General features: G+C 34.4%; 1 protein-coding gene across 5 annotated transcripts in view; it reads left to right on the plus strand.

Moving 5' to 3' along the window:
* GSTCD (glutathione S-transferase C-terminal domain containing) overlaps window positions 1–27,293 on the plus strand; it is a 168,406-nt gene that overhangs the window by 123,788 nt on the left and 17,325 nt on the right. For all 5 annotated transcript variants that reach the window (XM_074273908.1, XM_074273911.1, XM_074273912.1 and 2 more), the window contains 3 exons: window positions 1,281–1,409; window positions 21,819–21,952; window positions 23,893–23,923. In XM_074273908.1, coding sequence (XP_074130009.1) covers window positions 1,281–1,409; window positions 21,819–21,952; window positions 23,893–23,923 — 294 coding nt within the window. The remainder of the gene's footprint in view (window positions 1–1,280; window positions 1,410–21,818; window positions 21,953–23,892; window positions 23,924–27,293) is intronic.

Here is a 27,293-nt window from a genome sequence, read left to right on the forward strand (position 1 = left end):
AGAAATAGATTAAAAGAAAATTAATTTTCTTTGAAAAACAATAACACAGAATTCTGGAATGTTCCATGAAGAAAAATTAGCAAACCAAATCTGGCTTTCTCATTGATTATATCTGCTTTTTGCTTTATTTAGAAGAACAGTGTAGAAGTGGAAGGATGAGTCTTGGTGTAAGTTACCTGGTGAGCAAACAATTCCTCCCAATATAGATTAGTAAGTTCTGTGTAAATCTGCATTTTAGAGAGTTCCCTGGGCTACTGAGAGTTTAATTTGCTGGGGGTCACTCAAGTCAGTGGAGTCAGAGTTGGGGCCAGAACTTCAGTCTTGACTTCAAGGCAACTATCTACTTGCCATGCAGTCTCTCTGGCACTCTACTTGTTGTTCAGTAGCTTCAGTCTTGTCTAACTCTGACCCCATTTGGAAGTTATTTGGCAAAAATATTTGAGTGAGTTGCTGTTTCTTTCTCCAGCCTATTTTATATATCAGGAAATTAGGTTAAGTGATTTGCCCAGGGTCACATAGCTAAGGAAGTGTCTGAGGCCAGATTGAATTCTTGAAGATAAGTTTTCCTGACTTTAGGCCTTGGTACTTGGTGCTCTATTCACTGTACCATATAGCTGTTCCAATGTCCTGTTTACAATACTTTAGATCCAAAAGGTCTTTATCACTTATTAAAGAAATATAGTTCAGTTTCAAGTAGAACTTGTGTTGGATTTCTAAGTGATGGGAAGGGTATGACTAGGAACTTTTACCCTCCTTGCTGGTCTGTTATTCTTGGAAACTGTAGCCATACATTACTGATCTTAAATAATAATTACTATATTAATAAATTGGACAAAGAAGAAAATTTAGTAAACTGATTTGAATGCCTTCAAGCTTTGTGAAGATTCAAGCCAATTAGCTCATTTTACCTTTATTTTTTAAACAAAAGTATTTAATAATCAAACATAATATAACAAGATTGCAGATATCATGTTCAACCTTCAACGTAAACTTTTCAAATACTTTGGTTGTTGATAATGTAATTTAAAATAAGCCTTCAATTTTAATATTTCCATGATTAAGATTATTCATAGAACTTTGTTTAAAAAAGATCATGAGGGCAGTAAAGATGCATCTATCATTGTCATATTATTTTAAAATGTATTTATACATGTGTATACATGCATGTATGCTTCTTCTCAAGAGAAAAAAAGTTGACATTTATAGTTAAATATAATAAAGATATTATACATTATAGTTGTTATTAGCCAGTATAATCTTGTTTTCTATTTTAAATCCAGGTGATATTGATTGAAAACAAAGAGTTATCATTAGTAAGGGCTAAAAAGAGAAGTGATGACCTGGGTCTGAGCAACATTTGGTTTATCCAAGCAAATCTGGACTATTTTACAGGGAAGTTTGATGTTGGGGTAAGTTACTAAGATGTTTCATTATCAGATTTTTTATATCAGAGGAAAATTGTATATAGTACAGCATTTGTACTAGTAAAAAAAATCAAGTTCATTACTAAACAAGATAATCCATATCATGTAAATTTCTCTTTGATTTAGTTTAATATTACTGCCTTTTCATAAATAGAGTTATGTTTTTAAAATTAATTCTCATAAAAACATATTTTGAGCCATATTTATCATTTAGTAATCTAAATATTCAGGATAGACAATTAATAATAGATAATGGACTTGAGCCCAAAATTCAGTAGGAGGAAGAAAGCAGATCAGATTACACTTGGAAAATTCAACAGTGCTTTTGATGATGCTTCCCAACACATTCTTTTTTTTTTTTTTTAAATGCCAATAGTCTTATCAGTTGTAATCTAGATAAATGGAAGAAATTTCCATACTGACAAAAATTATAGGTCATTGAATATACTGGTATATTATATCTGTGATGCTCTATGGCTCTGAATCTTAAAATATCTGAGTCTCTTAGGAATCAATCAGCCATCGAGCTTTAAACATATGATGTGCCAGATACTATGCTAGGCACTGGGGATACAAATAAAAACAATCCTTTCCCACAGGAAGGCCAAGGGATGCCTTTGTGTAAGTTGTAGTATAAGAGATTATGAAGGAAATGTAACATTGCCAAACATTGACTTAACTAGTCAAGTAGCAAGATAGAAAAATAACAGATGGACACTCCTAGTACTTAATGAGCTATTTCAAGGCTTGTCCATATCAAGTCACAGATCAGCTTGAACTATTGACGTATTGTAATATAAATAATATAATTATCAGAAAATTCAGATTGGAATTATTCTATTCATTGATTTGTGTTATGTATGACTTTAAACTAGTGTATTTGACCCAAAGAGTAATAATAAAAATGTTTTCTGTACCAATACCTTTACAGTCTTTGAGGGCAAGGACTATTTTTTTGCTTCTGTTTTGTCCCCAACTCCTAATTCCTGGGTAAAATTTATATTGACTACTTTCATGACTTTTTAATAAGTGCTTAGTTTGAACTTCATTTAACCAATATTATAGTTCATTCAAAGCCATGCATTCTGCTTATCCTGCTTACCACTGAGTGAAAACCCATCATGTTACAGAAAAATATATCCACAAAACTAGACCAGAGAAGATAAGGGACAGTACCAGAAGTCTCAAAAAAAAAAAAAAAAAAAGCATATTTATATGAAAAGAAGATAATTTATAATAAATAAAAGGGTTCTCAACCAATGTGCTGCAAATTAAATAGTTCTTACTTTTTTTAACCTTCTGCACATTGAATTGGACCAAATTTTATATATAGCATCACTTAGATATTCTTATTTGAAACAAACTAGAACATAATACTTATTAGGTAGCAGGGATTACTGGCCAATAAACGATGTTCCAAATGTAATGCTGGAGAAACTGAGGCAAGATAGAGATTAGAGAGGTGTTTTAAATATTTTGTTAGAGGGAGAGTTTGACTGGCAGCCAAACAGGATCCACTCCAGCTGGGTAGATGGGACTCTTGCCTCAGCATCCAACAACAAGCAAGGGATTCCAAAGAGTCTTATAGGGTTCCAGTGATCAGGGAAAATTGGCAAGGGTGGGGTAGAGCAAAGGAAGTTTCAGTAAAGGACCATAAATTCAGTTCTGACAGGTTGGGGATAAGGAGGAAGAATCATAAATTCTGATAAGTTGGGAAGGAGACACTAAGTCTGGTTCAGAGGGTCCCATCTAAGAATTTGAGATAAGCCATCTGGAGTTTTATGACTCTTTGGAAGCCAGTGGCCAGAGTTCCACAGCCCTAATTATCTCAGTTCTAATGGCCTGGAAGGGGGTTTGTCACCAGGGAGACCGAGGCAGAATAATTCAGGGAAACTGAGGCATAACAATATAACCAGTAATAATGAAAATTATAGTGCTAAAAAGATCTCATTCCATTACCTTATATAAAGATAAGACTAGACATGCAAAAGTATAATGCTGGAGAAACTGAGGCAAGATAGAGAGTAGATGTTTTTAATATTTTATTTGAGGGAGAGTTTGGACTTGGGGCAAAACAGGATCCGTGTTGACCCCAGCCAGCTGGATCTGTCTCTTGTATCAAAATATCCAGCCCCGAGCAAGGGATTCCAGAGATTCTCCAGCGATCAGGGAAATAAAGGCAGAGGACTTGAGCACTGGTGAGTGGGAACTTCCAGGAAAGGACCATAAATTTAGTTCTTATAGGTTGGGGTGAAGGATTATAAATTATAAGTTGGGAGGCTAGGAGCCACTAAGTCTAGTTCAAAGGGTCCCATCTAGGTATCTGAGATAAGCCATCTGCAGTTTTATGACTCTTTGGAATGCTGGTGGTCAAGGCTCCCAGCCCTAATTATCTCTGTCCTAATGACCAGGACAGGCCAATGGGGGTTGCCAACAGGGAGACTGAGGCAGAACAATTTAAGGAAACTGAACAGAACAGTTCAAGGAAGCTGAGGCATAACAAAAGCAGTTTTTAAAAATTGTTTTAATTCCAGAAACAAAGATTCTAGAATGATGTTCTAATAACCAAGATCCTATTCCATTATAATTATGAGGAGGCTTATATTTCTTTCTCTGTTACTCAGCTGGCACCAGAATCTTCTAGAGATCTGGGTCAGAATCAGGAAGCTTTCAATAAGATAATCAAACTGAAAGTTATACATTATCATAACAACATCATAGTTTCTGGTACAGATTTGTATCTACTTCTAGTTAAGTAAATATATGGTTGCCATTCAGGAAGGTTATGGAAGCCCTACTCCTCCATTTCCTTCTGTTATCATATAGTATTTCATTTCATTGTTAGGAGAACTTACTGATATAGTCTTTAGTTTGCTCCCAAGTTTTACAATAAACATTTCTTTTGGAAGGGAAGGATTGAACTTCTTATTTGCAGATATTAGTAGCATAGATGAATAAAAAAAAAAGTACACTAATCATTTAACTACTTGTAGGTACTGTGCTAAAACTGAAAAAGGAAACTTGCTCCTGCCCTCTAGGAGCTTACACTGTAACTAGAGGTCAAACATATAAGGGGGGTGAGAAGGAGGATTTTGGACAAGGAAGTTATAAGCATAGTGAATGGCTTCATTGAGGAATTAGGTTTGATTCTTGTTCCTAATGTTAGAGATGAAGGCCAAAGGAGGGAAGGCTAAAGGGGGCGGGGTGCTACAAGGGGCAGCATGGCATTCATATGATTTATGGAGCAGCAGCATTTGGGTCTCAGTTGAGCTTGATATGGTGAAAGATAATCTGGTGAGTGGAGGAGATGTACAGTACTTACTTAGGTGGGTTTTTCTTTGCTACTGTCTGTATGGAAGCACACATTGTACCAACACAAGTATTAGCTGGACCTTTTTAGAATTAAGATCTACCTGTGGAATAAATTACCTGTTTTAAAGTGGATGCCTTGTTTAGATATAATTCACTTTTGTAATTTGTACTGGTAGCATTTATATCTATTAGTGTCTCCATTAGGTTATTCTTTTGATTTGATTTTGATTTTGATTATGACTTTGTAAAATATATCTGTAAGGCTAATAATAATACAGCTAGCATTTATGTAATGTTATAAGCTTTGCAAAGCATTTTACATTTATTACCTCATTTGATCAACACAATAACCTTTAGAAGTGCAATATAGCACCTTGATGAGATCCTGAGTAACTAAGTGGGATTGGCCAAAAAAAAAAAAAAAAAAGATGAAGTATTGATAAAATTACTCCCTTAGGCAAGCAGGGAAAGGCACTGATGGGGTTCAGTTTAACTTTATGGGTAGCCTCACCTTGCTAGGTCCAGTCAGAAATCTGAGTTATGCCAAACCTTTGAGGTTAAATTTCCCCTATAAATCTGTCCATGGGCCATGCCATTTTTGCTGAACCCCTTTGGGTTAAGTCTTCCCCTCTTGCCTCATTGTGTCTTTCCCCTCATCCCTTATCCAAACCACATGGTATCTTTCTTATTCCCTACCATGCTTCATGGTCTTTCTCCTTCTTATAGCCAACTAACTTTTTTCAGGTGCAAAATTCTTCTTAGTTAAGGGCATACACCCACCTTCTGGAATATTTTCTTTCTATTGCACCTCTCTTTTCCTTAATAAATCTACCATTTGCCAAAGAGAATGGCCATTGTGAATTTTTCACATGACCAAACTCTAACAATCAATCTCATCAATTGAAGCTAACCCTAAACACATCATTTGAAACTAGGAATTTCTACCTTAAACACTATTTATATCTGATTTACAGATAAAGGCACATTGAAGGTTGGATCACATAGCCCAGTGGACGTCAGACTTTTTAAATAGGGGCCAGTTCACTGTCCCTCAGACTGTTGGAGCACCTCACACTCTGCCTCAGCCCAGTGCCGGAAGTGTGCATTGCTAACACAAGTTTAGGTCGAACACCACTTCAGGTCTGATTTTACCATAAGCGGGCTGCATAAACGTCCTCAGCAGGCCGCATCTGGCCAGCGGGCCATAGTTTTGGACCCCTGACATAGCCAGTAAATGTCTGAAGTAGCATTAGTGCTCAGATCTTTCTGGCTCCATATCCAGCACTCTACTCTTTACTTATGTTTCTTAAACTATGTGTTATGACCCCATATGAGATCATGTAACTGAATGTGGACATTGTGAAATTATGATTTATTATCAGTAAATGTTTGATTTGTATACCTATTGTATAAACCTATATACTTAGGGTTATATAAACATTTCTTGGGTGAAAAGAGTTCCAAGTGGAAAAAGTTTACTGCTTTACACCACCTATATGCCTAGACCATATGCTTTGATGTAAAAATCTTACCAATTTGAGGATGATAACTACATTTTTCATCAAATGATAATGAAAATCCATCAAGTCTTGTTATGGAGTTCTGGTTTAATTATTTGATTTTAAAATATTTGGGCAGAAGCCCTCCTAGGCTTTTTCTTTTGTTTGGCCTTTAGGAGGTTTAACTGATTTTTCATACAATATATAATCTATCACTAATGTAATGTGTGGATTCACACCTGGATACTTAATTACTTCTCTTTAACCTGTCTTTTCATTAGAAGAACTGAGTTCCTAGAGATGGGACACCACATAGCAACTCTCTAACTTGATCCAGGGTCATGGGGATCACCTTGTTTTCATTTTATTTAAACAAAACCAGACATTTATAATTATGGCACATAAGATCTTAAACATAATGGATTGCCTTAGCAGGAAGAGAAAAAAATAATACCACAAATACAAACATTTTAAAACAAATGCAAGAATGATAAATATATTATTCAGTCAGTAAATACTGATTAAGCACTGTGAGCACTAGGCACTGTACCAAGTGCTCGGGATACAAAGAAAGGAAAAAGACAGTTCCTGATCTTGAGGAGCTCACAGCTTAAAGGACATCATGACATGTGAACAACTATATACAAACAAGATATAGACAGGCAAATTGAAGATAATAAACACATGGAAATCACTAGAATTAAGAGGGAACAGGAAATACCCCTCATTATCTGGGAGGGAGAGTAGAAGCAAACAGGAACTTGGCAAGAAAATAAATAATTCTCTCAAGCTCTTGTTCTATGAGCTGTCATCTCTCAGCCAACCAGGAATCTCTCCAAGGCTGACTCCCACATTTATTTCACTCTTCATTACTTTCAGTGACTTAAATTGGAGTTTCCTGAGATTTAGAGCTTCTTCTTTCATTGATGATATGGAATAACTACCAGATCTCCCCTATGAAATCAACAGTAGGGATTTTGACTCTCTTTGTATATCCCTAGTGCTTAACACAGTAACTGGCACTTAGTAAACACATAAGAAGTGTTTTATTAATCTAACAATCTTTCTAGAGACTCCATAGTATTCAGTTGTATGATTTTGGTTTTTTTTTTAAGTTTGACTTATATTCTATCTTAAAGAAAAGGTAAATGCAGATTATCTGGGAGGAACCAAAGTACCTCATAACTTCAGCTATTCTATAGTCCTCAAAAAAAGGCCAAAAGGGCCAATTGAACAGTATTTGCTCCTGACATCAGTTTCTTTGTGCTCACATTTAATCGTTGTTAATAAGTAAAAGCTTACTGCTACAAACTTAACATCATAAAATATTTTTTACATTCCAAAGAAGTATTCCCTACATTTTTTGCAAAGTAATTTGAGCCTTTTTTTACTAATGACAGATCATTTTTTTGTTCATTTTGCAAGCAGACTCCTTCGTAGTAAAAGAAAGCTTTACATATAGATTTTTGTTATGGTTTAGTTGTTTTTCAATCATGTTCAACTCAAAATAATCTCTTTTGGAGTTTTTTTTGGCAGAGATACTGAAAGTGGTTTACCATTTCTTTCTCCAGTTCATTTTACAAATGAGAAAATGGAGACAAAGAAGGTTAAATGTTCATACAAGTTGTAAAGTTTCTGAGGCCAGATTTGAATTCAGGAAGATGAATCTTCCTGACTCCAGGCTCTCCAGTTTACCACTTTAGCAATCCCCATACATAGGTTTTAGCTTTTTTTTTTTTTTTTTAGCACCAAAGTACTCCTTAGAAGAGAACACTTCTTTTAAGGAACAGCATCTTAGACTAAATCTCAAGGAACCTGACAATAGTATAGGTATCTTGGCAATCAGTTTCTTTTTTCTATAACATTTTTTTAAAATTTTAACTTTTAAAGAATTTTTCAAATTTTTAAATTTGAAAAATTTGAAATTCTCTCCTTTTAGCCCCTTCCTATGATGTTCTTTTTCTCTAGATTGTAATCCTTCTCTGTGAGCAGATCCTTTGGGGAACTTCTGGAGGCAGCCTTAGTTTCAGTTCGGTTCAATAATCCCAAAATGCAGCCATGAATTAAAATCCAGATCCTTTATTTTCTCCTTCAAAATCCTGAATCTTTTCCTGGGGTCTGGCTAGCTTTAATAGAGGCCTATCTCTCTCCTTGGTTCCCCATGAGCTCTTGTCCGAATGTCTCCAAATCCACAGGTTAGTCCTCCAGCCCCCAGCCTCTCATCTTCTCCAATCTCTCCAACCAGCACGAAGACAGACATGGGAATGAATCAGACTCTGCCTCCAAGAGTGTGGGATTGTGGGTTTCCCAGAATTCAATCCTAGTTGTGAATCTCCCAAAGTCCTCTCCTCCCAAGTCCCCTGAAGTTCTCTCAGGAAGTCCTCTCTTTGACTGTATCCAGACTCTGACTCTCCCCACTGAATCCTGGCTCCTTATATTCTCCCAGAGAATGGGCTTGTGGATACTCCCTGGGCTTGTGGGAGCTCTTTAAAAGTATGCTCTCTTTAAAGGTGTGAATCTCATGTGTGGACCAATGAGCGAACTCCTTTAAAGATGTGAACTAAGTGCATAAGTACCATGTAAGAATCCTAACACCTCCCCGTTCCCACTAATCACTACATCTTATACCACTCCTTTAACCTACATATATTTCTATATCCCATTTATCCTATTCCCTTCTCCCCCTATTTCTCTAAGGATTTTGGAGGATGATCCCTTCATTCCTGATGAGAGTAGGATTTCAGAACTAGCAGCCCTCCTTCCTCTTCCAATTCTTGCTAGTTTTTTGTTTTTGTACATCACTCATATAGCATAATTATTATTTTTACCTTTTCCTAGACCATTTTGCTTTTTAGAATCAACATCATTCTCAGCTCTACCTCAGTCTTTCTTTTGGACTATCCAATTACTGTCAGTCTTAGACATATGGTTTACATTTCCACGTATAAAACAAATAGTTTGTCCTTATGAAGTCCCTTGGCATTAGTCTTTGATGTTGGCTCTTATGTGTGAAATTTTTTTCTATTTCTACTTTCCCCTCTTATTCTATCATTTCAGGACAATTTTCTTTAATTATTTCTTATATCAAGGTTCATTTTTGTTCAAAACTTCCAGGTAGTCCAATTATTCTTATGTTTTCTTTTCTTGATCTGTTCTCCAGACCTATTGTGGTTTTTTTGTTAGATGTCTTCCTGTTTTGCCCCAAGTTTTCACTTTTTCACCTTGATATGCAATTTTGATTGATTTGTGGGGAAAATCTGGAGATCTTGGAATTTTCTGACCTATTCTTTCATCTTCTCAGAATCCTTCCCACCCTTATCATTTCTTTTTTTGAGGCTGGGGTTAAGTGACTTGCCCAGGGTCACACAGCTAGGAAGTGTTAAGTGTCTGAGACCAGATTTGAACTCGGGTCCTCCTGAATTCAGGGCTGGTGCTCTACCCACTGTGCCACCTAGCTGTCCCCACCCTTATCATTTCTTATAGCACAGTCATTTACCACAACATGTTCAGATATTCTCCCATTTATAAACACCCTTTCAATTTCCAATTCTTTGCCACTATAAAATGAGCTGTGATAAATGTTTTTGTACATATAAGTCCTTTTTCTCTTATCTCTTTAATATATAGACCTAGTAGTGGTATTGCCATGTCAAAAGATATGCACAGCTTTATAACCCTTTGAGCATAGTTCCCAATTGTTCTCCAGAATGGTTAATCCAGTTAGCAATTCTACCAATAATTCATTATGTGCCTATTTTACCACATCCCCTCCAGCATTTCTTGTTTCTAACTGTAGGAGGTTAGTACCTCAGACTTGTTTTAATTTGCATTTCTCTAAATAGTAATGATTTAGAACATTTTTAAAAATCTTAACTATAGATGGCTTTGATTTTTTTTCTTCTGAATACTGCCTATTCAAATCCCTTGACCATTTATCATTTGGGGGATGGTTCTTATTTTTATAAATTTGACTCAATTCCCTATATGATTGAAAAATGAGGCCTTTATCAGAGAAATTTGCTTTAAACTTTTTGATAGTTCTTTCTTTTATACAGTACTTTTTGTCTCAGTTTCCCTGATTGTCTCTTTTAATAAGAATTGTTTTTTGCTTTTCCTTTCTAAGATCATGATTGCTGTCCTACTTTTTTTTTTACCCCAGCATAATAGGTATCTTTCCATTACATTATTTTAACTTTGTATGTGTGCATTTTTCAGTTTCAAATTCCAGCATATTATTGGATTCTGTTTTCTCATCCATCTGCTATATACTTCCATTTTATGACTAAGTTCATCGCATTCACATTCATAATTATGATTACTCTCTGTTGTATTGTCTTCTTTCTTTCTCTTTTCATCTTATTCCTCTTCAGAAATCTCTTTTTGCTTCTGAGCAGTACCTCCTTTAATATTCTCTCCATTTTACTACATTATATATTAATATTCTTATCTCACTTACCTCACTATTTTCCCTCCTTGAATCTCTCTTTTATCTCTTTTATAAATTCTTCCCATTCTTCCTCTCCCTTTCCTTCCTTCAAGAGGCCTCTCCTTCATTCTTTTAAAAAATATCCTAACTTAAGCAACTCATACTAACTACAACTAACTTAAGCAACTCTGTTAGACAAAAATTAATTAATCTGTTAGACTTTAACTGCTCTAATACTAATAAAGTTCTTGGGGGTTACATGTATTTGCCACAACAGTTTTTGTTTTTCTGTTATTTTAAAGTTGTTTGGAAAGGAATATTGGAATTTCAGTTGTATTAATGTCATTTGGTGGTAGATTTCTAAGGTTCTTTCTTGCAGCAGAATTCTTCGGTTCTTTGATCTCTATAACATCAACATATATTTTCCTCATTCCTTTGTTGAGCTCTGTTGGAATCAGTTTCACTATGGCCTCTGATATTATGGGTTGCCTTTGTCTTCTCCACATTACTATCACTTTTGCTTTACCTTTTGGATTAATCCTTGCCTTAACCAACTACAGCTAGCTCTTTTCCTTTTCAAGGCAAAGGGCCTAATTACTAGTGCACTAGGTCACACAAGCCAATTCACTCTTTTCTAGTATTGTTGCCATTTTCAAATAATAAAATGATAAAGGCAATCCTATTTTAAGAATTCTCCAGAAATCAACATCACAGTTGTATTTAAAAAAAACAAAAACAAAAACAAACCCTGTCTTGAGAATGTAGCAGTAGATTTAAATAACCTTAGCATAAACTGAAGTTGGAGAGATATGATTAATGGGAACTTGAGGAAACTGAGATAGGAGGTTTACAGTTTTACCAGAAACAGTAGGGGTCAGTAGAGACCTCACTCAATCCTGCCCAAGAGCCAAATTTTATCTGCTGGAGTGGTAGAAACTCCAGGGAGGGAGAACACTGTCTGTAGAGATCCAACCAGGAACTGAGCCAAAAAAGCAGGAAGCAGACATTTACAAAGGGCATCTGAGGTCAGAGTAGGCAGATGGAATAAGTAATTGACAAGGCCAGGAGAGAATAGGGAGGTTTATGGGACTAAGAAGCAGGTGGGAGGTCAGAGTCAAGGGAGGTCAACACAGGAAGGAAGACTGGATTAAAAGTCATGGGCAAACTGCATTCATCTGTCTACTACAGGAAAGGGAGGAGAATTAGAGAATTTTGGCAACATCAAGAAGCCTCTCACCCTTTTTATTTTTTTAATTTAATTTCTTTCACTTAATAAAAATCTCTTTTTTGTCATTTCCACATCCTCCACCTCGGAAAAAAATAAAAACAAAACTGTTATAAAAAACTATGCATAGTCAAAACAAATTTCAAATTTGGCCATATCCAAACGCTATGTCTCTTTTTGAATCCTTAATTCATCATCTTTTTGTATGGTGGCAGGTAGCATTTGTCAGGTTGGTTCTTTTACAGATGGAGCTGCTAGGAAGAGAGTCGATTTCAAAGGGATTCTGGGCCTAGGACCTCATAAATTGATTTAAGTGAAATTTGGGTTGACTATGCAGCCCAATAAGCTTGTTAAATAATCTTTGTAGCCTCAGAACCAAGTCCCTCCTCTGACATATCCTTAAATTCCCACTGGTACAGGCAACTCTCTGAGATGTTCCATTAACAAAGAAGGTATCCACCTGCATCAGTAAGAGGAGAATTTTTTTATCTTTGATTTTCCCAAGTCATCTTCTCATCTTGAAATCACATAGTCTATATATAATAATGCCACATTGGTCATAAAGAGAAATAGACTGAGATAATAAGCCATCTTGGGGACCTTGCTTTTCAGAGTTCAAATATCTGTGTGAACAATACATAACTTATTTTTAGCCCGGTCAATGGTTAATTTAAAAAAAAAAAAAAAAAAAAAAAGTCCTTATGCTTTCTAAACTTAATGAAATAGACTTGATTGAGTGTCTGATGATTATTTGCTTAACTGCTACAAGTAGGATCTCATTCAATTCATTTTATAGATATCTAGAACTAGTGTTAAATTGAATTTTTAATTTTTAACTTTTTAGTTATAATCATGATTGTTCTATTGCTGTTAAAATGTATACACAAAACAAGCCAACAAGTATTTAAGTATCTTCTATTATGTGGGCAGCTAGGTGGTATAATAGTACTAAGCTTGGCGTCAAGAAGACTATTCTTCCTGAGTTCACTTCTGGTCTCAGACACTCAACTAGTGCTGTGCCTCTGTGTTAGTTACTTAACCATTTTTGCCCTGGTTTCTTATCTATAACATGAGTTGGATCTTAAATGGGGTCTTGAAAACTACTAAAATAACACAACAAAAATTGTGCTAAATGCTATGCTAAAGCACTGGGGATAAAAAAGAAAGACAAAAAACAAGTATAAAAAACAGTATGAAAACAAATATGTACCAACAAGATTTTATACATACATACACACACACACACACACACAGAGCATACATTGAAGATAATATTAAAGGGAATCCCAAAGAATTAGGAGGATCTGGAAAACCTTTTAGAAAGTGAGATTTTATTTGATAGTTGAAGGAAGCTGTGAGAAAACATAAAATCTAAGGGAAAATTTAATTTTATTGTAACTTCTGAATTGTGTTGTATTTTTTTTAAACCAGAATTAGACGTTAGTAGTTTAGCTGCCTAAAGACAAAAAAGCCAAATATAAATTTTAAAGGAGTGATATATGCCTTTATGATCACATTAGTTCAAATTGAATTTATTTAATATACCAAAAAAGGCCAAGAAATAGAAGATTTTTTTAATAGTGTCTGACCTTTGTAAACTGAAATTTTATGATCTCTTCCAGACCTTAAGCCCAATAAATTTTTACAAGCACACAAAATTTTACAAAGGGAGAAGGTGGTTAGCAGTGGAATATCTTGGAACAGATTTGTTTCTGGCACCAAACACACAAAAATCATTTTGAGCTGACAGGTATGGCCTTCTGTGGCAGTGCTCTTGTCCTGGGCCAAGAAACGGAAGAAGAAAGCTAAAGTTGTAGTTTGAGGGGCAGAAAGTCCTTCATGTTGCAATTTGTGCTGACAGGAGGCCTCATTACATCATTTGGTGGGGGGAGAAGGGGAAAAGCACAAGGAGGGAGGGGTCTGATATAACATCTAAGTATTGAAACTTGAATGTGATTTGGAAACTGTCAGTGTTACAAAGGACTTCTCTTAAAAAATGTTTCCTAAAACTAAGAAGAAACTTGGGTTATTTAAGGGCATGTTTGCACTGGCCTGTTTCTCATTTTCAGAAGCTAAACACTGTGTTATAGAGGAAAGAACACTGTTTCCATAGTCAAACCTCTGCATTCAAATTCTGCCATGGAATGCTTACTAACTATTGCAATCTTGGGTAAGGTACTGATCCTTCCTTTGGTTCAAGTTCCTTGTGTTTAAAATGCAGGATTTGGAATGGCCTCTGAGGTCTCTTTCAGCTCTAGCTAGATCTATAATGTAGAGATTGACTAAATGGTATATTCTTGCTGGATATTGTAGGTACTCAGCCTTTAGAACCTCCATCTCAAGTCTACACAAAGTAGTTTTAACCATTTTTTTCAATGATCTTCATTTTACTTGCATGTTGAGTGATAAAGATTAGAACTAACTACTTTGTGGGCAAGGTTTTTAGGGCAGCAATAATTTTTTTATTGCTATTATAGCTTTTTACTTACAAGATAGGTAATACAAGATGGGTAATTTTTCAGCATTGACCCTTCCTCTCATTCCCCCGACCCCCTCCCCCTGATGGCAGGTAGTCCAATACATGTTAAATATGTTAAAGTATATGTTAAATACAATATATGTATACATATCCATTACAGTTCTTTTGCTGCACAAGGAGAATCAGACTTTGAAATAAGGTAAAATTAACATGAAAAGGAAATTAAAAAGCAAGCAGATAAAAACAGAGAAATTGGAATGCTATGTAGTGGTTCACATTCATTTCTCAGAGTTCTTTCGCTGGGTGTAGCTCGTTCTATTCATTATTGAACAAATGGAATTGATTTGGTTCATCTCATTGTTGAAGTGAGCCATGTCCGTCAGAATTGATCATCATATAGTATTGTTGTTGAAGTATATAATGATCTCCTGGTCCTGCTCATTTCACTCAGCATCAGTTCATGTAAGTCTCTCCAGGCCTCTCTGAAATCATCCTGCTGGTCATTTCTTACAGAATAATAATATTCCATAACATTCATAGACGCAATTTACTCAGCCATTCTCCAATTGATGGGCGTCCATTCAATTTCCAATTTCTAGCCACTACAAAAAGGGCTGCCACAAACATTTTTGCCTGTACAGATCCTTTTCCCTTCTTTAAAATATCTTTGGCATATAAGCCCAGTAGTAACACAGGCAGCAATATTTTGACTGAAAACATCTAACTTTCCACGCTAGGTGTTCCAAGGTTTGAGTTCCATCATTCACTTAATGCCAGAAAAAAATGAGGATAGCAGTATTTAGAAATCCATTAAAAACCTCATTAGTCCATAATTTGTGAACTTTTAAACTAGCTCACCATGATATTTACCTGCTTAGCAAGCTCTTTGCAGAGGGGATGTTGAAAACTTTTGATGTTAAAACCAGTTATTTGTAAAAAAAAATTTTAAGTCATCATCATTAAAATAGAAAAAATCATATTCCAATTATAAATCAGTTATCATGTTCAGTAGGACAAGGCTTTTAAGAACCTTTGCTAGGCAGCAATCATTCAAGGGTCTCAGATCATAGAATCATGGGAGCTTAAAGGGAACTTGATGACTGTCTTGTTCAAACCCTTCATTTAACAGATGAAGAAACTGAGGCTAACAGAATTAGAATAAACAACTTTTACAAATTATAAATTTTATAAATTAAGTTTTTAACCTATTTTGATTTGTCACATATAGTGAAAAATGATAAATATAAACGTCTTCCAGTTCGATTCAGACTTTTCAGTTCAGCCTGACTTTATCTCAAATTAGAGTAGACTTACTATGTTTGTTCCATAAAGGTATTACTTTTTTCATGTTATGATTATGATTAGTCTTTTCTGCTTTAAATTGTCTGAACAACTCTTGGTAAGCATTAGCAGATATTTACCAGTGCCCTGTAATCCTGGAGGAGATTGAGGAGTGCTGGGAAGAGAATAGAACATACGTCCATAATTTATTAGTCACCATCTTTCAAAATCTGGCACTTGAATATTTTGAATTTGTCCAGCTATGACAGGTATTACGGTTTTGAGGAAAATGAAAGAACCTCTTTTATAGTAAGAATGTGCAGGGGCAGGTGTACAAACATGAACTGATCACAATTTGAGTTCCATAATGTCAAAGTGGGGAGGCTTACAGAAAACATTTACAATAGAGCAAGTGCTTTGGATACCAGTTTTCCTGAAATTTGATACCAAAACTTTAAATTTTGAAATATTTCTTAATGGGTGTTATTCTTAGTAAAATAACTTAGTAAAAAAAGACCGGGAATGTCTACAAAAGTGAGTCCACGGTTATCTAATTCAGTTAAATTCAGTAAGTGTTTATTAAGATGCTATACTAGGTCCTACAGATTCAAAGAGAGTCACTGCTTGCCCTCAGAGAGCTTTCATCCTACCAGGGAGAGGGGTAGAAGCAATGTGCACAAATAAATAAATTCACATTTTTGCAGAATTGCCTCGGGGCAGATGGCCATAGCAATTATGAGAGTATCAGAAAAAAGTCTTATATAGAGAAGATAATATTTGAACTAAGATTTGAAAGAAGCTAGTAAATAAGTAACATGGGACCAGAATATAGGAGAAGGGGATGATGATGCCCAATACCAGAATGTAAGGAAGGAATATAAAGACAAGGGGATATAGGAAAGGAAATGTCCTGTGGGTAAAAGCAAATAAGCCAGTTAGGCTGGGAATAATATAAAATCAGCCTATTTATGTGAATCATTAGACAGAATGTGGTATTATTATGGGAAAATGTAATTATAGATACCAACAAAATTCATGTTGGAAACAGCCAGATGAAAAGAGAGAGAAAAGAGTAACTCCATTGATTTCCAAATATTATTTATCAGTATTAATGAAATTTGTTTGCATAACCAAGCAGCTCTGCTTATTTGAGCTGTTTTTTATATTTATGACTTCTTCTGTGGCTTCATCTTTAAAAAGTAAGTTTGTTCAGCTATTTAATTACAACTTAGTTATGTGAGAACTTGGTGTAAAATTAATATAAGCATAAGCAAATGTGGAATGTAATCCAGTAGCAGTTTTAATGTACAATTTATATAAGCCTTGTTTTAAAAAAGTAGGATACTTGAAAATATATCTATGAAAGGAAATTTAGGATGCTTTTGCAGTCAATCAATATACAGAGATTCTGATTTACAGGCTAGTAGCTAATCTGCGTCAGTGAGTTAAGTTTTGAGACCAGGAGTTCCCCATCAATGAAATCACAGGTCTGGATTCCCATCCCAGTCCACCACCAAAAACCCCACTAATATGGAGGAATTTCAGTAACATTTGGATCAGATATATTTGAGTTTAACATCTTGGTATAGCAAATAAATTGACTTGTAAAATTTCAGTCTTTGTAACTTCTTTCCTTGTTTTGTGTATGTATGTATGTATGTATATATGTAGGTGTTCCATATGGAAAGGGAAGACAATATAATAAGGGTGAAATTCCTTGGGTCATTTCATTGAACCTGTCAGTTAAACCAGTTGCTTGGCCTCATAGTCACCAAGCAACAAACTAATGAACTAAATTCCTCACATTTCAGCTGGTTGTACTAGTTTATAGCTTCACAGTCAATATCTACAGTGGTTTAGAATCTGTTTTCACAGAAATAAAAATATTTCACACTGTGTGCATTATTTTGATTAACTGAGTTAAATGTCTCAGCTGTGATTAGAAAATAGATTTAGCTCATTGAGGAAGGGGCTGGTTTAAAAACAAAAAATCATATGTATTTGTCTTCCATTCTCCCTGTCTCCCACATGAGACAACAACAAATACAGAGTAGGTTGTGTTTTCTTCCCCTATAGTTGTGAGCATCTGGTTAACTGCTTTTTCTCTCACAAATCAATGATGGAGCTAGGAGGATGACTTATAAATTCTTCCACTGTCCCCTAGAGCACTGCTTCAGAACCCTAAAATGAGAGTAATCACAATATCACAAAAGCTGACATCATAGCCAGCATTTATGGAATGCTTTAAAGTACTTGCATAGCATTGTATATGTTAACTTACTGGATCCTCACAACAATCCTAGTAGGAAAAGTACTATTATTATTCCTGTTTTATAGTTGAGGAAACTAAGATAAAAAGAATTTAAGTAACTTTTCCTAGTGTTACAGAGTTAGCTACTAAGTATCTTGTAGTTCAATTTGAATTCAGGTCTTGATTCCAAGTCAAATGCTATCTTGTCTGTATATCCAGAAAGAGGAACAAATAGCTAGATTCTGTTCTACTCAATTACAATTTGAGAAAAACTTAAATATATATATATATATATCTTCTAAGAATTACTACATAGGGTAATTCTATGCTAATGTTATATAATAGAGGCTAAGAAAATCAACAGAATGAGTTGATTTTGCTGAACTTTTTTTTTTTTTTCCTGTAGTCTTCACTCCATTGTTTGGTTGAAGAAATACAGAAAAGTAATACAGGAAAGTAATCATAAAAACAATTTTAAAAGCAATTTTTTTCAGCACTTCACACATCCTTTAATATTTCCATATTTCCTCAGTGGCATCAATTCTCATTTTCCTTCACTTTTTCATACCTGCCAGAAACAGACATGACTGCTAGAAAAAGGAATCCAAATAGGGCATTTCAGTGTTTCTCAAAGAACCTTAGTGTTTATAAAATGTTCATTTCTTTCATGTGCAGATCTGGCATCAAGCTAAATAAGGCTCAGCCATGAAGCCTGATACTGGAATTGTTGAAGGCCTCAGTCAAATCATTCTTTGTGTTTAAGTAGGTTCTGGGGCCCTAAGACTTCAGGGATTTCTGGGAGAAAATTTAGCAGGATAGGATAATTTTCAGGACTTTCAGTTTTAGTTAAGGATCCTGGGCCTAAAGCATTTAACAAGTTTGGTGAAAAAAATTATAACCTGCAACAATATTTTATTTACTCTTTTACCTATTACATTTTAAATATACCGTTCAACAGAATCATACACTTAATCAGGTCATCTCTCAGGGCATAACGGAGTCAATTCCTGCCACATATCTGTCTACTTGTGACTGTTTAATTTCTGCATGCGTATGTAATCTTAATTCAGCCTATGACATTTTAGGATAAGTGATGGAAAGGGGAGTTAGATTTTTTTAAAGTTCTTTTAATTTTTTATTACTGACATTTCAATGGTATGCTTTTCTAATTTTATTTTATACTTAGAATCTGAATATAATTTGCTTTCAAAAAATCATTGAACTGAGATTGTTCTTTTTTCTTTGGAACACTACATTTTGAGGATAATGGGAATTGGCTTCAGGTTTAATAGCATAAAAACTCTGTGAGTCTTGGATTGTTTGTACAAGTAGTTCTTATTCTTCTGTTTATTCTGTTCAAACTAAGTAAACAAACTCACTTCTCCATTTCAAAAAGAGAATGTGAACCTGGAAAAGAAAAGAACATATTATGGGAGGCACTTGACCCGAAGTTTTCAGTTACTTTAGGAAGATCAATTTGACATCTGAGGGCATAAATTGAGGCAGGGAGACCAACCAACAGGCTATTGCAATGGTCCAGGTGTTGAGGGTCTGAAAAAGCATGGTGACATTGTCATGGGAGAGAAAGGGACACATACAAGATATATTACAAAGGTAGAAACAGTAGGACTTGGAAGCTGATTAAATATAGGGGTGAGAGTAGGAGTTAAAAATGAGATACTTAAATTGCAAGTTTGGGTGAGTAAAAGAATGGTGGTACCCTCCATAGTAGTAGAAAAGTTGGAGAAAGAGATGCGTTTGGGGGGGGAAATAATGAATTCATTTTGGTTGTTTTGAGGTATAATTTAACCAGTAGACATGCACATACATCTCTTCCTCCCCATCCAGCCCCTGTACATATACATAGATACACTTGGGCACATCTCAAAGAAGAAACATTAACTCAATCTTATTTTCCAACATGACATTTTCATAAGGTCTGTGTGTTCAACTTCCCTTTAAATGAGAGTTTGAACATTAGAAAGCAAAATTATAAATGAGAAAAATATAACTTGGCCCAGAGGTTATACAGCATTCAAAGTTTGTATGTAGGCAGCTGAAATAATATGGAGTGCAAGAGTTTTCTGTATCTATTCCCATATAATAGGTATAATCCTCTGGTGTTTTCAGAGTTTTCAGGACTTATTCTCCTTAGGAAATCATTTTTCTAGATTTACTTTAATAATTATACTTTTTCTCCACTACATATTATCTTGATGAACAAAGCTTAAAGTCCTTAAATAAAATATATATGTGAAACAAATGAAACAAAAAATAATAGTCAGAATTTGATTTTCCCTTCATAGATTATTAAGACTCTCATTATGAGATTTATACCCAAGTTTTATTTGTACTTTTTCAATTCATTCCTTTAAAATATCTTACATAATTGCACTAAAATTTACAGTTAACAAGATCACTAGTTTACACACTGCAATTTTAACTTTTCTTCAAGAATTTTCTCAAATTTTTTCAAGTTACATAAAATAACTTTAATGTTGACTTTCTTTATTGGTTCCAAATGATTGAATTTTGCACTGAAACATAGGATCTGGGGGAAGTAGGAGAGTATGGTATAGTAAAAAGAGCAGTGGAATTGGCTGGAGGCCTGGGTATACATCTTGTCTCTCTGCTAATTACTAGTCACATAAGTCTCTCTGAACCTAGGTTTCCTCATTTATAAAATGAGCATATTTACCTCACAAGTAGTCTTCTAAGGAAAAAGTGAGATCATGTATTTAAACCATTTTATAATAATATGCTATTATACCTATGAACTCTTGTTTCAACTACTTGCTGACTTTGAAAAGTTGTAATCTTTCGACTTGGCGTATTTTCTTCATTAATATGAATAAACCAATATGATGATGATTTCTTTAGCCCTTTAAGATTTACAAAGAATTTTACAATTTCTTTTTTTTTTTTTTTTCCACAACTGGGTAAGATATATGCTATTATGATCCTTGTCTTATATAGATAAGTAAACAAGACTCATATGACATGCCCAGGGTTGCACAGTGAAAGTCTGTGACAAAATTAAACTCTGGAATTCCTAATCCCAAATCCAGCACTGTTACCCACTACATCATCTTACACTAATATAGTTGATATTGATGAAATTCTGGATAATTGAGTGGAATTGACAGAGAAACTCTGAAGCTCAATGTTCCCTGAGGCAGGCAGGGAAGAGCACTGATGGGATCAGCTCAATTCTAGAGTCCCATTGTGGAGGTCTTTGAAAGCTCCATGCAATATCCAGTAAGAAAGTTGTAATGACAGACCCTCAAGATTAAATTTACCCTATAAATCTGCCCATGGTCTATTCCATCTTTACCCTTTTAAGGGTTGACCTGCCATGGTGCCCTGCCTCATGGTACCTTTCTTCTCCCTCAATTCCCCCATTCCTCATGGTATCTTTCTCCTTGTTAGAGCTAACTTTTAGAGTGCTAAACTCCTAATCCACCTCATGGTGGATTTCTGGTTAATTGTGAATTTCACTACGGAATTTGCCTTTTTCCCTTGTTAATTGTTAAAAAACCCCTTTCTTTGCAAACTGTATAATCTCCTGAATCTGTTTCATATTTACCACTCCTGTTGTCCATTATATAAAGCTACCTTTTGGCAAAGAGAATTGCCATTGTGAATTTTTCACATTTCAAACTAGGAATTGCCACCCCAGCCTCATCATTTGGTACTGGACCTCATCAGATATGATTATTTGATAAATGATAATTTATAAGATGTTCTTTGGAATGTTTCTAATAGGAAATATTTAATGAATAATGAAAATGGTTAGAGGCTTGGAGCTTCTTGAGGGATCAATCCTTGGAGCTAAAAATGAAAAATCTCCTGTAATAAAGTTATAAAATTAGCCCTATGAAAGAACTGAACATATCACTAAGCTTTGATTTTGTTTCCTAGGTGGCGTTGCATGCTTGTGGGGTGGCCACAGACATGGTAATTGAGCATTGCACCAAGGCTCAGGCTGCTTTTGTTACAAGCCCTTGCTGTTACGGTTTCATTCAGAACACCTTGAAGTTTACATTTCCAAGAAGGTAAAATCAAAGAATAAGGTCAAACAAAAACCTGGTGCTTGTGAGTTTATTTTTAAAAATCTGTTGGATTGAGGAATTGGGATTTAATATGCTGGAAATCATTCCTCCTTCTTCCTCCTTTAAAAAAAAGCACAGTAGAAATTGGAGTGGTTCTTTCATTGTTTTTTGATTTAATATGTATTTTTCTTGCCTGAAAATGCTTAGTTGTATATAAATCAAACCAACTATTATTTACAAACAAATATTAGAAGCTTTTCCAGTATGATCAAGGTTAAAATGTAGGTGTCCACTGTCAGTATTATTTGACATAGAAGCTAGCTAGAAATGTTAAATGCTTTCTAGCTTTGACTATACAAGATAAACTAGTTGAAGAAATAAGGACAGGCAAAGAGGAAGGAAAATTATTCCTATTTAAAGATATGAGTTCTTGTTACCCCATCATTTTATCATTTCTGGACAGAAAAAATATTTTTATAAAGGGGCACTTCCAACATTGGGCTATCTAGACAAAAGGATCTGGCTTCACTCAAGCTTGAGTAGAACACAATGGTCTTCTCTACTTTAGATTAAAATCCTTGTAAGATTGGGGAGAACTGACCAAGATGAGGAGAGTCTATATACTCTTATTATCAGTAATGTCCATCTGAAGAAAATCTGAACTTTTAAAATAAGGAATTTAAAAGAAGAAATTTAAAAGCTTCTGAATCTCCCAAGATATTGATTATTAATAATCATTTCTCACAGTCATACAACTAATAAAATGTCTTAAGTCAGGTATATAGTGCTCTCAAATGAACTGGAGAAAGAAATGGCAAATCACTCCAGTACCTTTGCCAAGAAAACCCAAAATAACAGAACAACAAAACTTCCTGAGTCCAAACCCAGTGCTCTGTCTATCATGCCACCTAGCTATGTGATTGCATACTAATAGTAAGAAGAACCAGGATTCAGACCCAAGACCTTTGACAGCAAATAAAACCGATTTTTGATTGAAACTTATATAATCCTTAAAATCAACAAGTCATAAAATGACTTTTTCCTCTTCATCTTCATCTATAGCTGCACATCTCAACACATAGAAATAGAACTAAAGACAAAGAAGTAAAATCATATTTTAACAATATAAGCATTTACTATTTCATTTTCTCTTAAATACTCTGCATAATTATTAATAAATGTATATTGTAAAGCCTCTTAAGAACTTTATAAGCAATCTATGAACTTACATATACACAAGAATGATTGTGTATTCTCTATCAGTAAATTTGAAAATTAAAGGTAGTATTCAGCAGAGCTTTCTAAAAATTATCATTAAATTTCTTCTCCTATTCTCCTAAAGTGTTTTCAAAAAAAAAGTTAGCTTCAATCCAAACAAAAGACTCATAATTTTCGGGAGAATCATGCTTAAAGTTTTCTAAATATTATCACTAAAATTTTTTCTCCTATTTCCACCCAAACAAAAAACTCATCATTTTCAGGTGAATCAGCCTAGGAAATGCACAAATAATTATTATTGCATAACTTAGGCAGGTAGGGAAAACCCCTCAATTTCACAAGGTAAGTTAGCAAGAAGATTAGTGCTTATGGATATTAAGTCTGCCTGAATTACTGACCTGGAACTTTGACTTTTTGGACTGGAGCCCAGTAAAAACTTTAAACCATTTTTAAAAATGTTTGTAGTTCTTTTAAAAAATGTAAACATCTATGAAAGAAATATAACAAAGACAACCCACAAAAAAAATACACTAAAATGAATTAGATACTTAGCATGCTATACCTTAGCCACTTTAAACAAGATGATTATAACAACTATATTACTCTTTTCTCATGTAAACTATTTAGATAAGGCAGTTATTTCCTTGGAATTTAGTCATCTAAACCATTTTAATTAGCATTTTCTATTATTATTTAAAATAATGACATTACTTTTTCTGTTTCAGTGAACCTTTCAAGGAAGTTTTATCTTACAAGGTAATAAATAATCCAGAAATGCATCATATTTTCTTTGTATAGCTTTTTTGTTTTTCCCTATCAAGTTATGTTTTTCAGTTTTAATTACAAATAATTCAATGTGTTAATGTTTTTGAAGATATAAAAAAGGAATATATTGGACCATTAACATAGCAATTTTGAGTCATGAAAACATGATTCAAAAATCGCAGCTAATACATTTGTATTAGTGTGACAGTGACACTTGCAGTGACATTATGCAAATTAAGTAGCTTTTTTTCATACATTGCTTCTTCTTTCTTCTTAACTTTTTTTGTTCCTGAAATGCTCAAATTCCCTACTTTAAAACCTATGTTTTTTCAAAGTTCAGCTTCCTCAAAGAGGCTTTTGCTGCTAATTTTTAGCACTCTGGTCACCTGCATTATTTTTTATTATTTTACATGCATTTGGATATATGCAGGTAGTTTCCTTGAAGGGAATGCAAATTCCTTAAGGACAATGACTTTTGTCTTTGTGTCTACTACATAGTTCCTACGGAGCAGACACCTAATAGATGCTTACTGATTGATGGCTAGAACATAAACTAATTTTTCCATTATCGCTCTTTATTAATTAATCTCTTCAGTGATATAATTTATTTATCTAATTGGATTTATGATACATTAAATAGATGGCATCATAATGTGGTGAAGAAATCACTTGTTTTTTTTAAAAGCACTTTGTTGTGATCCTTTGAGATTTTCCTTTATTAATTTTAATATATAAATTGTAATTGTAATTATAATAATTATAATATAATATACTATTGCCTGAATCAGTGATGTCAAACAGATAGAATTAGATCAGATCTCTGCAAGCTACAGAATGACTTAGAAAACCACATGTTAACATGATCTATTGTATTTTTATTTATTTTGTTAAATATTTCCCAGTTACCACTTCCAGTTGATCAATGATGGACAGAAATAACTACACCCAGAGAAGGAACACTGGGAAGTGAATGTAAATTGTTAGCACTACTGTCTATCTACCCAGGTTACTTATACCTTCGGAATCTAATACTTAATGTGCAACAAGAAAATGGGATTTACATACATATATTGTATCTAGGTTTTATTGTAACACATGTAAAATGTATGGGATTTCCTGTCATCAAGGGGAGGGAGTGGAGGGAGGGGGGGATAATTTGGAAAAATGAATACAAGGGATAATATTATTAAAAAATTACTCATGCATATATACTGTGGGAAAAAAATTCTAAATAAAAAAAATTAATAATAATATTTCCCAGTTACTTTTTGATCTGGTTTAAGCCATACTTGGAGTGTTGAGCCACAGAGCTTGACATCTCTGGGTTAGGTGACTTCTGAGATCCCTCCCAGAGTTAGGTCTCTTACATTATACATATAGATTTAAAATTGAAAGTCTCGTTTTTAATGGAAATTTTTACCATTCATTGTGTCTTCATTCTTACTGATTTGAATTTAGCATTGGATCCTGAATCTGTCCCACAGGGTGTTAATTGCTCATCATATCTTTGTGTCTTTAAAAACCTTTGTGATTTTTCATCCAAGTAACTGGTCAAGACATTCAACAGGACAGATCTCTTATATACTTTATTGGACAACTTCTTCCAATTAATATTGATCCATTAAAATCAGTCAATCAGTTGGTTAGTTGGTTGGTTGGTTGTTGTCTTTCATTCTCTAAGAGGACCAAAATGACATCACTATGTTAGCATTGAGTTATAGTGTGCCTGATTGTGGCTGATCAGATCAGTATAAGCTTAGAATGTCCTGCCACAGGTCAGATACAAATAGTCCATATGAATATTTGAGGTGGCCTCACTAATTTTGTGAAAAGAGAAGTCATCTAAAGCTATGAATTAGCTCAAGGTTCTATGGGGACACAACATGAATACAACTGTTCAAACATGTATACAGGATAATTTGGAGATAGTCAACTGAGAGAAAGGATAAGCATTGAAGATTTCTCATAGAAGTCAGAATTTTATCTCAGACTTGGAAGAAACTAGGAGACAGGGATAAGTAGAGAGTGCATTCTAAGCCTTGGTTTAGCACTGGATCTGCTCTCAGGATCACATTACAGAATTTCCATGAATGATCACCAACAGTGCAATTACTTCAGTCCACTTTGTGAGACCTTCTTCATATATGGGTGGCCCTCCTGAGGTAAAGATCATGGCTCATCCCTTTTTGTTTATTCTGTGTGACTATACTGTTTAGTATATCTAGTCAATTACAGTGTTTAAGTAAGTCCTCTACAAGATCAATTCATTGATGCTCCTCCAGTGAAACACTTCATTTCCTGACTCCAGGCATTTTCACTGGCTGTCAAACAAAAGCATTCAATTATCACCTTCTTGTTCTCAGACATCCCCATTGATGCCTATAGTATAATCTTAATGACCTTCTGAACTCTCCAAATTAACATGACTTTCCTAGAATATAGCATGCAAAGATGAGTAATCAATAATCTAGAAATGGTCTAATAAAGTCAGAATTCCCCAATCTCAGCCTTAATACAGTCTAAGATTATTGTAGTAGCTTCCTTAACTTGTCATATCATAACATTGAACCATATTGAACTCCCAGGACTTTTTCAGTAAAACTGCTATCTAACTAGATGTCCCCACCTCATATTTATAAAAGTGATTTTTTAACCTACATTTTTAAATAGTTTTTATTTACCAGATATATGCATGGGTAATTTTACAATATTGACAATTGCCAAACCTTTTATTCTAATTTTCCCCTCCTTCCCCCCCAATACATGATAAATATGTTAAAGTATAAATTAAATACAACATATGTATACATGTCCAAACAGTTTTAACCTACATTTTTTAACCTTTTTATTTATTTCTAATAAATTCCATCTTAGATTCAGCTTAATATAGTCTCAAGACTTTTTAAAATCTCTAGTGTAGTACCTATCCCTCCCAACTTTGTATAATCCATAAATTTGGTAAACATAGCATCTGTGCTTCTATCAAGTCATTGGTTAAAAACAAAAAAAAAAAGTTAAGTACCATAAGTCCAAGATCAGATTCTCTCCCAGAGACCAGATCCAGAGTTCCATCAGTGGTTTCCATCCTGCCATCCATCCAGCTCCAAATATATGTAAAGGAACAGTCATCTAATTCAAAATTGTCTGAATTTTCTTTAAAATCATGATGAAATGTTGCCATGCTTTCTGAAATGTCAATAAATTATTTATACAGAGACAGAAATACAATCAGAGAGAGCATTCTGCTAATTCTTCTGTTTAGCAATCTGTCAGAAGAAATGAGGTTAGTATGGCATGACCATTTTCTTTGTAATCCATGCTTCCTTTTTATATTCTCCAAGCTTCCTTCAATTATGCATTC

Source organism: Sminthopsis crassicaudata, chromosome 6 (genome assembly GCF_048593235.1).
Source record: "Sminthopsis crassicaudata isolate SCR6 chromosome 6, ASM4859323v1, whole genome shotgun sequence".
Classification (NCBI taxonomy): domain Eukaryota; kingdom Metazoa; phylum Chordata; class Mammalia; order Dasyuromorphia; family Dasyuridae; genus Sminthopsis; species Sminthopsis crassicaudata.